Raw genomic sequence first — 12,856 nt, 5'->3', positions numbered from 1 at the left:
TGGCAGAAGGATGGGCTGGGGATAAATGGAATTTTGCAGTTCAGCTGATTCTTGCTATTCTGAGCCAGGATCTCACCACAGGTTTAGGACGACAATGACAATAACGACAACACCAATAACAACAACCCAGAGTAGCTTGAACGCAACACTCTCAGCCTTAGAGAACACACGTGCTTGTCTTATTAACACCCAAGAACAGCTAATGCGCTGGGCCATGGCGCCTCCGGCGGAGGCGGGCAGGGGCACCAGACTGCATATACCACAATGCATCGCGCGGCGATGGTAGCCGAGCCGGCCAGGCACTGTGATCGTGTGGAGCTCTGGGTAGTGTAGTTTATTTGCGGAGAGCCGCCTGGCGCCTGAAGGCGGGAAGAGAGACGCAAGGGACTACAACTCCCATAGGGCCGTGCGTCGCCAGCAGCTCTGTGTTGAGGGGACGGGAGGGTGGTGTCCCCGGCTCCCGGCAGGTGACAGTCCCGCTCGCCGCCGATCCTTGGGCCTGAGGCAGCCACAGCACCGGAGAGACCATGGAGCTCGGGATAGCGGGGGTGCAGCGCCGTGCCTGAGGGCGGGCTGGGGCGGTAGCGCCATGGATAGCCGGTGCTATGGGTGTGCGTCCAAGTTCTCCGTCTTCAAGAAAGAGGCAAGTCCGGCTGCGGGGGGTCAGGAACGGGCCGGTCCCGCGGGTGCCTCCCACGCCGTGCGAGGCTCTGAGAAGGGAACCGGGAACTGCTTCGCCCGGCGCCGAGACACGCTTCCCGGCCAGCGTCCTGGCGTTGTTGCCCTGGCTTACTGAGCTCTCGTGGTGCCTAATTCCGATATGTCTTCAAATATGAGAAATTACCGACCAAAAAAACCAAAAAGTCATTGAATCAAGGATTCTGTCATGACCTCAGACAATTCACACACACATACACTTCGCTATACTATGGGGTGAAGTGGTGACTCTGCTCCCAGCAGGAGTTATCTGCTGGTGCTCCAAGGTTCTTGAGTCTCCATATCTTCAGCAGCAGCTGGTGAAACAGTTCTATCACAAAAAAATCAGCATAAGCCCAGCATTATTTTGTGTGTGCCTCGGCACGGGCACCAGTGTGGTGGCGAGGTGGTGAAGCCCTGTCGTGCCCCTCTCTCCTGTCTCTGCAGTGTGGCTGCAAGAGCTGCGGACGCTCCTTCTGCTCGGGCTGCCGGAGCTTCAGTGCTGTTGTTCCCCGCTGTGGGAACACTCAGCAGAAGGTGTGCAAGCAGTGCTATGGAAAACTAACTGGGTAAGACGGGAGTGTTTCTTCACCCAAAGACAGTTTGCTGCTTTTTTCCTTCAGTTTGCATTCCATGTGGTGTTGCAGATTTCTACAGGAGAGCTCTGCTTTCCATATGTGCATGGATGCTGCCTGTACCCCAGAATTTCAAGACAGGACATCTCTGAACTTGTTGTTATATGAGCTGTGCAGTCCTAAAATAGGAAGCAGGATTTGTTCCTGTTCTCTGTGGTTGACAAAGTAGTTTGAAAGCATCCGTTTTAATCTTCATGGATGGACACTGAATTCCTGTGGTCAGTTTAACTAGATGGGCTGAGATTGAGCCACAGTGTGTTTTTGCCCAGAAATCTACACTGCTTTAACAGTTCTCAGTCTTCTCAGATGTGTATAGTTGAGTAGCCTGATGATAAGATGTTCAAAGTGTTATTAATTCTGTGGGCAAACAATGACATAAATCCTTCTTGTTGAGGGATCTCTGCTATGTGTGGCCTGAAGACATGAAGTTTTGTAGCCTAAAATCTATAAAATTTTTGCTTTTAAATGGAAACTTTAAAAATTATTTGCAAACATAACCAGTAGACTTCCTGTTGAAAACCAAAACATGTAATTCAGTAGCAGCAGGATTATACACTTGAACAAGCAACACAAGAACACAGGTGTATACCAGAATTCCTCTGTCAACCAATTCAATTCATCTGTGTCCTCCTTTTTCTCTTGCATTTCTCTTGTTCCTTTTCCACACTTTTCTCCTATAGCAAGGAATTTTCACCAGCAAGGGGGGAATTTTCTGGCTCTGCAGGTGTCTAAAGGAGAAGAGCCTCATTAGTGAAGGTCTTCATCTTCATGGGCTTCTGAAAACAGTGAAGGACAGTATTCAGTCTTTTCAGTTTTGAAATGTTCTGATTTCCCTTCACAACTTCAAAGCCATTAAGAAAACAGGGCCAGCTGTCTTGACGTTTCCTCTGGGTGTTTTTGTCTCATAATTTTAATATCAGCACTAGAGAGCTACAGCAGAAAAACAATATTCTCTGACTGGATAGCAGGTAGATTATAGAATCATAGAATAGTCTGGGTTGGAAGAAACCTTAAAAATCATCTATTTCCATCCCCTGTGCTGTGGGCGGGACACCTTCCATTAGACCAGGTTGCTAAGAGCTCCATCCCACCTGACCTTGGACACTTCCAGGGATGGGGCATCCACAGCTTCTCTGGGGAGCCTATTCCAGTGTTTCACCACTTTCCAAGTAAAGAATTTTTTTATAGTATCTAATCTAAACCTGTGCTCTTTCAGTTTTAAACATTCCCCTGTATACTGTCACTACATGCTCTTCTTAAAAAGTCCTTCTCCATCTTTCCTGGAAGTTTCTTTCAGTACTGGAGGCTGCAGTTAGGTCACCCTGGAGCTGTTTCTTTTCCAGGCTGAATAATCCCAATTCTGTCAGCCTTTCCTTGTAGGAGATGTGTTTCATCCTTCTAATCAATTTGGTGGCCTCCACTGGACACACTCCAACAAGTCCATGTCTGTCCTGAGCTGGGGACCCCAGAGCTGAATGCAGCACTGCTGGTGGGGTCCCATGAGAGAGGAAGAGATGGGTAGAATCCCCTCTCTTGCTCTGCTGGCCATGCTGCTCTGGATACAGCCCAGGACACAGTTGGCTTTCTGGGCCGTGAGCGCACATTGCTGGGTCACGTCCAGCCTCCTATTCACAGCACTCCCAGGTCCTTTTTGACAGGGCTGCTCTTGATCTGTTCATCCCCCAGCCTGTGTTGGTACCAGGAGTTGCTCTAACCCAAGTGCAGCACCTTGCACTTTGTCTCGTTTAACCTCATGAGATTCCCAAGGGTGCACTTTCTTGAGCTTGTCCAGGTCCCTCTGGATGGCATCCTGTCCTGCAGGTAATACACACAGGCTGCATGCAGTTTTGTAAGCTGCATGTGTTGTTGTTCTTCGTGCAAATGACTTTCAGAATTGAAGCCTTAGAACTTGGGAAGGCTTTCCAGCAATGTTGCGTTCAGTCATTACTATATGGGCCTTAGCTGTGATTTCTAAGAATGAATAAAATATGCTAACTAACTTACATAAGTGTCTAGTTTAGTCTCTCAGCCTGAACACAGCAAAGTAGAAGAGTTAGACATGTTTTAGGTGTGTAGTGTTCAAGTGTTTTGTAAGATGTTATATAATAACTTCTGTAACACTTTGTTTTACTTGTATGTTATATAATTCTGTGTTTGTTGCATGCCCCAGCTCCTTCCAGAGTGTCCTGCTGCAAGGAAGCTAATTATACTGGGAGTCTTACCTAAGTACTCTCTACCTGCTCTGAACTGGGAGGTGCAGGCTGTGGGAGGCAAGGGTATTTCAGCCCCACCTCCTTTGGATCACTGGTGACCATATTAAGTCACATTCTGTCCAGATGCAAAACAACTGGACTGAAGGACAGAGATGAAGGCTCCCACTGTCCTGGGCAGCTATATTGTCTTAATCCCTTGCATAAGCTGATTCCTCTCAGTATTAATGAGGTTATGAAAGGGGCTGTACCAAGAGGTCAAGAAACACCTACTGATTCCACTTGAGATAAGAGACTAGGTGATTGTCAGTATTGTCAAGTATTGTCAGTATCTTGAGTTCAGAGAAATCATTTTTGTCTTTCAGAGAAGGATCTCAAAGCAGTTCAGCAAAATGGTCACCACCAGAAAACTACAAAAAGTGAGTTGCACTTGCCAAGCTGTTCTTTCTACTGCAGACAAGCCTTTTAGGGCCTCCTCTTCCCCTATGGATACTAACAAAAGTGGGGCTTGTGGTATGGGTATTTGCTTGTTCAGAGTTAGATTAAGGATGGAGCTTTTGTTTTGCTGTTTGGGCTGTTAGTTTGTTTGGAGTGGTGGGGGGTATGCTCTTTTGAATAGACTACTGAACAGCCACCTGCCTGCAGTTATCTGTGGCTGATCAGAGTTGGCTTGGAAACAGGAACCTTGTGGTGAAATGTCCCTTGTCTGCTGGGAAGTGCTGCCAGATGTGTTGTTCTTGTGAGCTAAGGTTTTCCTTACTCTTAGGAGTACTTTATTTTGCTGATATTGGAGAGAGTGATTCCATTTCTGTTCTGCACTGGCATTCTTCAGATAGCCTGTTGGGTTCACAGAGGATGTTTTCTTATCTCCGGATTAAAATCCCTGTTCTCAATTGACATGTATTATTTCCATCCTTGTCACAGGCGTGTAGCAGCTTTTGAGGCTAAACAAAACCAGCTGAAAGACCAACACAAGGCAGCTGCAAAACCCCCAGGTCGATCAGGCTGCAGATACCAGGGGCTCTCAAAAGAGGATAGAGCTATTGCAGAGAGACTGGAGAGGCTCAGGGAGGAAAGGAAACCAAGTGAGTTTCAGAGAACACCATAAATACCTTGGGTGGGAACACTGCTATTTGGGAAACTAGGATCCTGGAGGGAGAGGGAAGTGCTGGGCTTTAAGTGGCTGTGATATTCAGGGGATGAAGGCTTTAAATAGGACAGAGCATCCAAGGTCTGCTGCCACAATAGTCAACTTCTACAATGATTTTAGACCAATGTTCCAGTTTCATTTTGGTTCTTGGGGTTTCTCAGTTTTGGAGCAGTGTCTTACCTGTAAAATCACTTCCTCATTTTCCATTTTTGGGGTAAAAACCTGTGTCAAACCCACTTGGAGTAGAATGAAATGAAAGTCTTTGGCCAAACTATTTTGAAGAAGGTTTCCTGTGAGTCATTGTCTTGGGCAGCAGCATTCCAGTCTCTGTGGGACTATGTTCTGACCATCCTTGTCTCACAAAGAAGGAAAGGATTTTCATCCCAGTCCACAACTGTCAGGTTCTGGGACTGCTTTGAGGTGCTTACATGAGAATAAACTATTTTAAATGTTACATGTGGTCTCTAAAAGGAAAAGAACACTCTTCAGAGTGGTTACCTGGTTATCATAGAATCATCGAGTCCAACTGTTAACCCAGCACTGCCAAGTCCACCACTAAACCATATCCCAAAGTGCCACATCTACACATCTTCTGAATACCTCCAAGGATGGTAACTCAGCCACTTCCCTGGGCACTTTTCCAGTGCTTGACAAGCCTTTCTGTGAAGCAGTTTTTCCTAATATCCAATCTAAACCTCCCCTGGAATAACTTGCAGCCATTGCCCCTCGTCCGTTAGTGGCAGGGGAGAGTTTCAGTCTGATAAGTCTGGGATTGCATTAGGAGATGTGGGACCAATGGAACTAAAGTGCCTAAATGACACTCATTTCTCTGCCTGTCCCTAGAATCCCAAGTCAGCTGATTTCCAGATGACATCACCCTAATACTTGTGTTATGGCTAGGAGATAAACTATGAAGAAGGCAAGGACTTGGAAGAAAGGGTTAGCAGTTAGCATCAGGGTAGTCTCTGAGTCACTGCAGTATGACCCTTCATTCTCGTCAGGGCTGGGTGAGGTTTTTGCTCAGGTGTTCAGAGTATGATTCCAGAATGAAATACAATTTTAAGGGAAAAAACATGTAGCTTTTAATTTTCAATAACAGAATAATCTCCTCCCTTGGGTTATTGTGAATTGCAGAGTCGATCCCTACTCAGGCTGAGATCGAAGCTAGGCTGGCAGCCCTGAAGGAGGATGGCCGAGGACCTGTTCCATCCACACAGGAAATGGAGGACCGGTTGGCTGTCCTGCAGGGTAGAGATCCTCCTTCCCAAGCTCCCAGACCTGTAAGCTCCCTCAGCTCTTTAGTCAGCAATTTATTCTGAGCTGACACAGTAACTGGTGTCACAGCATGCCATATTCTTCCTTCTTCAGCTTTTTTGTGTCCAGGTAGTTTTCTTTAGAAATCTCTGTTTCCTGATTGTGTCATTGCTCCAGAAGCAAATCACCAGCCTTTACTTGTTCACTGCTTCAATTTGAATGCAGTCTGTTCCTTTATGCTAGATGTAGTTTGTGTGTTTATTTTTAACGATAGATGCTGACGTTTTTTTACTCTCAACTCATTAATGTACATGAGTGGTTATAGTTTTTCAGAGCTGTTTGTGTTGGAGGCTTATCAACCCTATCTTCTAATTACATCTTCTAGTTACTGCATATCAGCTGGGCAGAGTCCTGTTAATTTTTCCAGAAATGGAAGCCCAGCGTGATTTGTCTGAGTTTGCAGAGGAATTTGTTGGATATATGCCTTGAAAGCCTATAGGAATGATCTTGTCCCCTGGGATACCATTTCCTTATGGTTCTTTCAGCTGTATGTCCAGCTGTTATCATAGGTCTCTGTGGGGCTTGCTGGCTGGCACTGTTGAGAATGGCACTTTGTTTACACTGAAGGTGGTGGTGGAGCTGGAATTGGGACCCAGTAGCATGTATTTCTATACACTCAGCACCCCTTTGCCTTGTTTGGGTGACTGCTCTTAGAGCTGTGTACATTGAGCACCTCTGAAAATGAAGCCCTTACAAATCTTACACCACATAACTGTAAACTGAGATTCTCAATGTCAGTGGAGGTATCTTTGTTATTGCTCCCATCTAGAGTGATCTTGGTTGCCAAAATTCTTCTTTGATTGAGTATGCCGCTTTTCTCTCATTTGCCTTTTCCCACACTCCCCTGGTTTCTTAGGTACACCAAGCCCCAGACGCCCGAAGTCTGGTCCAGCAGACAGATGACCTGTTAACTCAGCTGTCTGAGGAGGTTGCCATTGATGAGCATTACAGACCAAAAGTTCAGCCTCAAGGTATCTGTTTTGGCTTCTAATGACCTGTTTGTGTCTAATAATGTATGTGCTATGCTGAGAAGGGAGTTTGTGCCTCGCTATGTAACTTACAGGTGAGCTGAGTGTCACAGTTTGTCCATATCTTCCCCTTAAAATCCCTTGCAGTGATCAAGAGCAGCCATCTCTTGGTGGGTCATCTTTCCATGCTGGGTCTCGGTGTCTTTGCTTGGAGATAGTTCCTTCTTGTCAGGGTTGTATTATTCAGATTCTCTGTTTCTCTAAAGTGACTCCTCCCTGGGGAGGAGCTGTTGTTACTCTTAATGCACCTGTGCACTGTTACAAAACATCAGCATCAGAATCTGGCATACCATTATCTTCCTGGCTGCATTGTTTTCTCTGTAAACCCACTGTAGGCCACAGGTCAGCTCATTTTCTTCTCTTCATGTACAGTGAAGATCCTACTGGCATGCCTTTCCCTCTCGTTATCAGGTTTCATGGAGAGCAGCAAGCTGCTCTCATAGCACTTTTTGTCATGTTTTCTGTGCCCAAGGAACATTGCTGCTGAGTCAGCAGTGTGTTCTGTGTGTCTGTCTGCAGCTGTTAATAGCCACAGTTTGAATGATCTCAATCGGGGAACTGAAGATTGTGTTTGCCCTGCAAATCTGGACCTAAAACAGCTAGAGGAAGAGAAGAATAAACTTCTGGCAGAAGCTGCTGCTGAGCTGTGGGAAGAGAACACTAGGCAGGAAAAGATCCTGCAGGTTGCCAAGAGACTGGCAGCACTCAAAGGCGAGGACCCAGAGAAAGGTGGGTAGCAGATGAGAATACAGTGCCAAGAGAGGAATAGAGCTGCTATGACAGAGTAAATTCTTTATTAGTGTTTATCCATTTAATTCTTCTGTTCTGCAAGAAACAGACTGAGATTTGGTTCTGTCTGCAAAGTGGTACAGGTTGGTTTGTCACGAAATCAATATGAAAGATCTAAGTTGAGGGTAAAGACTGGAGCTGTAAGGTCAGACTGCTTTGTCTTGCATCCTTCTTTGGGATAATTCTAGCATGCTCTGTGAGCTTAACAAAACTTTTAAAAGCAAAACTCTGGTTTTGGTGGGGATCTTTTCCATCTCTCTTCCAAGTATTAAAAATAAACAGTAACGTCCTTTATGAGGAACCTGCACCTTAAAAGGTCAGAGCCAGAATGCCACAGCCAGCTCACACCACAAAGAATTGTCTCTGGTACATTACTGTGCACAAGGCTTGAGGCAGGTGTGAGTTACATTCTCACATTTCCTACTCCCACAGTTACACTGGAAACCTATAAGCTCCCTGACAGTGATGAGGAAGTGGCTGAGGAGGAGGCCATTCGCAGAGTGCTGAAACAGGTCAGAAGTGGCAGCTGTGGCCTTGTTTTTCTTCTTCTTGGTTATGCCTTGTGTGTGTGTTACCTGGTGAGCGTACAAGGGTTGTGTTTCTGTTCCTGAGAAGAGTTTCCTTCCTTACTTTCCTAGTGCTTTTCCAATAATAGCTCCCATGGGCCATTCAACTATTTGACAGGCAATTGAAAACAATACTTCTAGTCTGTCACATTGTCTTTCTCATTCGTGCTTAGTGTCTCTTGTGGTCTGCATGTGTCTCCTGTATAACCACACTTTGCTGGTACTTCCTCTCTTGTTCTGCATTTTCCTCCAGCCACTTAGAACATGGATGATGAGATGTGTGCTGAGTAGCTCAGCTTATGCCTACATTTCTCCTCAAAATGTCTCTGAATTGTCTTGCAGGCAGACCTGAGCTTAAGTTTGTCTGATATGTAAGATATGTGTGATTAGCATGATGCTGAGGGCCTGCTAGCTGCACTGCAAAGCAGTGTGTGAGCTGCAGGCCCCTGCTGCTGTAGACTGTCCACAATGGACACACAGTGTTCCGAGTGCAGAGCGAGCTTACATCTGTCTGGGTAACACCAGCTGCATTCAGACTTGTCATCTCCTGTTACTGCATGACAGCATCAAGTGCAGGAGGTGTAGGGCCTAGAATGAGGCTCACAGCTGTGTTTGAAACAAGAGACTTCTTGCTTTGTGTTGTTACCAGCTCACAGAGGAAGCAGCCCTGGATGAAGCAAGTGGATTCAACATTCCCCCAGATCAGACCACCCAAGCAGGACCCTCACAACAGAACCTGTGTAAGCCAGCAAAGCAAAAGGTCAGTGAAATTACCAGGATCTCTTGAACTGTTGCCTGGAATGTTCCAGGGTGACAGGAGAGTACAGTTCTGCAGCAAAAGTTTGTTGTATCCTAGGCTTGATGCAGAAAAAAAAATTAACCAACCTGTTTCTCCAGAGCTAACAAGCCAAGCAGCTTCTGCAAGGCTGACCAGCTCTGAGCTCAGCTGTGAATCATCCTTGTACTTATAAAAGGAATTGTTCCCTGGAATACAATTCCTTTCAGGCTGGCTTTGTCTTGAATGTTACAGAGTCATGTAAACCAAGAGAAGTTGGTAGACACCTCTCAGTATGGATATTAGAGAATTATATATATATATGTATAATAAATCAACAAGGCCATGCTAGGGCAGGCCTTGTTGATCAGCAGGCCATGATCTAGTACAGTAGAATCTGAAGCAGAGTAAATGGGAGGTTTACCAGTGCTTTCAGCATGTGCAGAATAGAACCTCTAGATAGTATTCTACTGGTCGTGTTCTCATATAATGTCAGAGGAAGGAATTAGTAGCAGGATACCCTATGCTCAGAGTGGATTCTGGCCTACCATGGAAATATATACATAATCTCTAATGTATATTACAAGAATTAAATGCACCTGTGACTCACAGGCACCTGTCAGGCCTGCTCCTAGTGGAAGAAATTATATAATTGTAAACATTATCAAAAATATCCATCTCAGGTATGACACCTTGCATTTCTGGGATTACTGATGCAAAAGATAGTGCTAGGAAAAGATTGTGTCAGGAAGCTGCCTTTGCCAGTGTCCGGGCACTATGTCTCAGTGTGTTTTCAGTTCCACAAGAGTTCTCTGTAAGGGAGAAGGAGGCCATAGTTGGCTGTATGGATATATTTAGATTATGATTTCAGAAGATCTTTTTGTCCTAGCCTCAGGTATGAATGAATAGTAGGGACCTTTTGGCAAAGCACTTCCTTTGTCCCACAGTTTTCTTCCCACAACAGGGAGAAAACAATGTCCTCACCTCCACATTCCTTTCCCTTCCCACATAGCCCCTTTCAGCAAAACTGTTAGATCTCTTGCTTCTGCAGCAGGAATTGTCTGTCACATGATATCGTTGTGGTGCCTGCCAGAATATCTGAGCTTTATCCCGTTAACACAGCACACACAATGTGGGTGTACATCAATGTAGACAGTAAATGAGGCTGAATACCTGTTTGCATTCCAAGCAACATAGATTTAAACCCAAATTCTATAAAGTACCTTGGGTTTTTATTTAACAACTAGATGCATATGTAGCTTGTCCCTGCACTCTGGGCAAGTTCATCTCACAGACTTAGGATCAACAGAGAGGAAACTGTGGACTATGGAACAGGTCACTGTGGCCATCATGCGTTACAGTTAAGGTCCTTTATTGTCTGTGCTGGGGTTTGAACTCTCTGTCTCTTGTTTTCTTTGTGAATTAGAGCCACACTCCAGCCACCACAGCTCTTGCAAGGGCAGATGATAGCGATGAGGATGAGTTACCCTGGTGCTGCATCTGCAATGAAGATGCCACTTTGCGCTGCCATGGCTGTGACGGGGACCTCTACTGTCAGCGCTGTTTTTGGTGAGTCTTGCAATTCCTCTGGGTCTGAGAGGTGAGTCAAAGGTAAGCTTGGCCCCTTTTGTATGTTTTTCTCATTAAACAGAAAAACAGGCAGTAGGAGGCAAGATCTGAGGAATCCAGATTTGAGCTGAATGCTAGTTGTTAGAGAAATACTTTGTGAGATCAGTATTTGTCTCAGGCTTCAGGGACTAAACTGGTCCTAGGCAGAAATGCTTCAGTGCATGTTTGGGCACATTGTCTGAGTGTTCTTTGGAGCAGCTGATATGCTGCATTACGTGGGATGGGATAAATGAGACCATTGTTCAGTGACTCCTATGGCTTGTTAATGCCATTGATGGATGACCTAGGCTGGATTCCCTTAAAGGGGGAGATCAGATAGTATGAATTCCTGAGGGTTTTCTTAGGTTGAGACTTTGCAATCCTAAACCATATTAAAAAATTCTTCATTGAAATATGTACGTGTGAGCCTTTTTTCACCAGTCAGGCCATGCAGCAGCTGTAGTCTTTGTTCTTAAACATGTGTAGATTGATTTTTGACAAAATTTTCATGTCTCAGATTTGGAGGGTTAATTCATTTGAATACAAAGTAATTTCTAACAGGTTGCGTGACTTTTCTTTTTTTGTGCCTCAGAAGTATTGGGTAGTTGGCTGGGTTCTCAGATCAGTGACAGCAGGTTGCTCAAAATGTGGTTGGGATAATAAGAGATGCTTTTTGTGCATATTCTCTCATTTCCTGCATATGTATTTGTAGGGAAATGCAAATGCGGTGGGGGAAATCCATATGAAAATGTTCAGAAAACATATGACTGACAGTGTTAGAATATTAAAAACAAGGCATATGAACAAAAGTATCGGACAGCAAACATCAGTAACAGCAGATTTAACAGTCTGGCAGGTGAGTGTATCATCCACACACTGCAGATGTAGGCTTGTGTCTTACTCTACACTGCCTGCTCCTGAGCATGGTTAAGACAGCTGCCAATACACTACATAATTTTCAGTAATTTTCCAGAGTTTTCTCGAGGAGACTGTCATTTTCTCTGTTGTCACAGTTGCTAATGTCCCTGGAATCACAGACACAGTGCTGAAAATGAGCCATGAATTACATGAATCTCTTCAAGAGGGAAAGAAACAGAAGGACCTGCTGTCATTTTCAAATCCAGCTGACAAGGATGAACTTTCCCATAATGCACCTCAGAAATTTCTGTTGCAAGCAAATATCTTAAGTAGTTAGTCCACATGGCTGCCAGTCAGGTCCTCACAGCCAACCCTTGGGATAAGTTTCTAGTTAAGGGCTGCTGGGAGATATCTTGTGCAGTGTCTAAGGGTGAGTTCCTGGCCTGGGTATTTACTTCTGAGTGCACTTTGTATTTGCTTCTTAGGGAAGGCCATGAGGAGTTTGACCTGAAGGACCACCACACCTCCCGCTATCATCTTCCTTGCAAACAGAAGTGACCACACTTATGGGCAGAAAAGGAGCTGAAGAATGGGAAAACAGAGGAGCCGGCCAGATGGGAAGAATCTAAGTGGATTTGCAGCCAAAACGGATGATGTTTTGGACAGTTAAAGGATGTGCTGTAATTTGAGAGAGGCTTGGAGGGTGTGTGACTTGGTCTTCACAAATACACCTGAGAAGTGCAGGGTTCGCTGTGCATGCTTGGGGATAAATGAGGACTTGATATGAGGAGGTGGATACAAGTCCATAAATACAGATGGTAAAACAATGTAGCAGGAAAGATGTGTGTTTAAGGCAGCATTGACTGGCTGATAAATAACTTCCTGCTTTTACTAACACCTTATACACTGGTTCAACGGGCAGTAAAGCACTTTGCACCAAGAAAAATGTCTGCATTGTGATCACGTGTGTGATGGGAACTTGCAAAGCATAATAAAAGTTATTTACAGAGGCCTGTGGTTAAAGTCTCTCCTGAAAATGCCTGATAGTCCTTAACAACGTGTTACTTTCTTATAATGGTATGTTAGTCCTAGTATCAAGCGGCTTAGGGAAAGAAATGAAGAATAGTGAAGTCATCAAAAATGTTTCTGTGGCATGTCTGGAAAAGATACAGGGCAGTGTTGCTCACTGACATGAAAGGAAGGATCCTTTGAATAGGTAATCTGATA

At 45.0% G+C, this 12,856-nt stretch overlaps 1 protein-coding gene across 2 annotated transcripts; it reads left to right on the top strand.

Annotated features, from left to right (window-relative positions):
• Positions 1 to 438: 438 nt before the first annotated feature.
• Positions 439 to 12,639, top strand: ZFYVE19 (zinc finger FYVE-type containing 19). 2 transcript variants are annotated; one of them, XM_053946447.1, is made up of 11 exons: positions 439 to 643; positions 1,144 to 1,265; positions 3,907 to 3,960; positions 4,466 to 4,626; positions 5,826 to 5,971; positions 6,862 to 6,976; positions 7,553 to 7,762; positions 8,255 to 8,334; positions 9,038 to 9,148; positions 10,590 to 10,732; positions 12,115 to 12,639. In XM_053946447.1, the coding sequence occupies exons 1-11, from the start codon at positions 590 to 592 to the stop codon at positions 12,185 to 12,187; spliced, it is 1,269 nt and encodes a 422-aa protein (XP_053802422.1). In that variant the 5' UTR covers positions 439 to 589; the 3' UTR covers positions 12,188 to 12,639. The 2 variants fall into 2 exon arrangements, with proteins under 2 accessions (XP_053802422.1, XP_053802423.1); XM_053946448.1 differs by lacking the exon at positions 1,144 to 1,265.
• Positions 12,640 to 12,856: the final 217 nt, after the last annotated feature.

Source organism: Vidua chalybeata, chromosome 6 (assembly GCF_026979565.1).
Source record: "Vidua chalybeata isolate OUT-0048 chromosome 6, bVidCha1 merged haplotype, whole genome shotgun sequence".
Lineage (NCBI taxonomy): Eukaryota > Metazoa > Chordata > Aves > Passeriformes > Viduidae > Vidua > Vidua chalybeata.
Note: the sequence above shows the minus strand (reverse complement) of the source record. Positions and strands in the feature narration are given on the sequence as shown.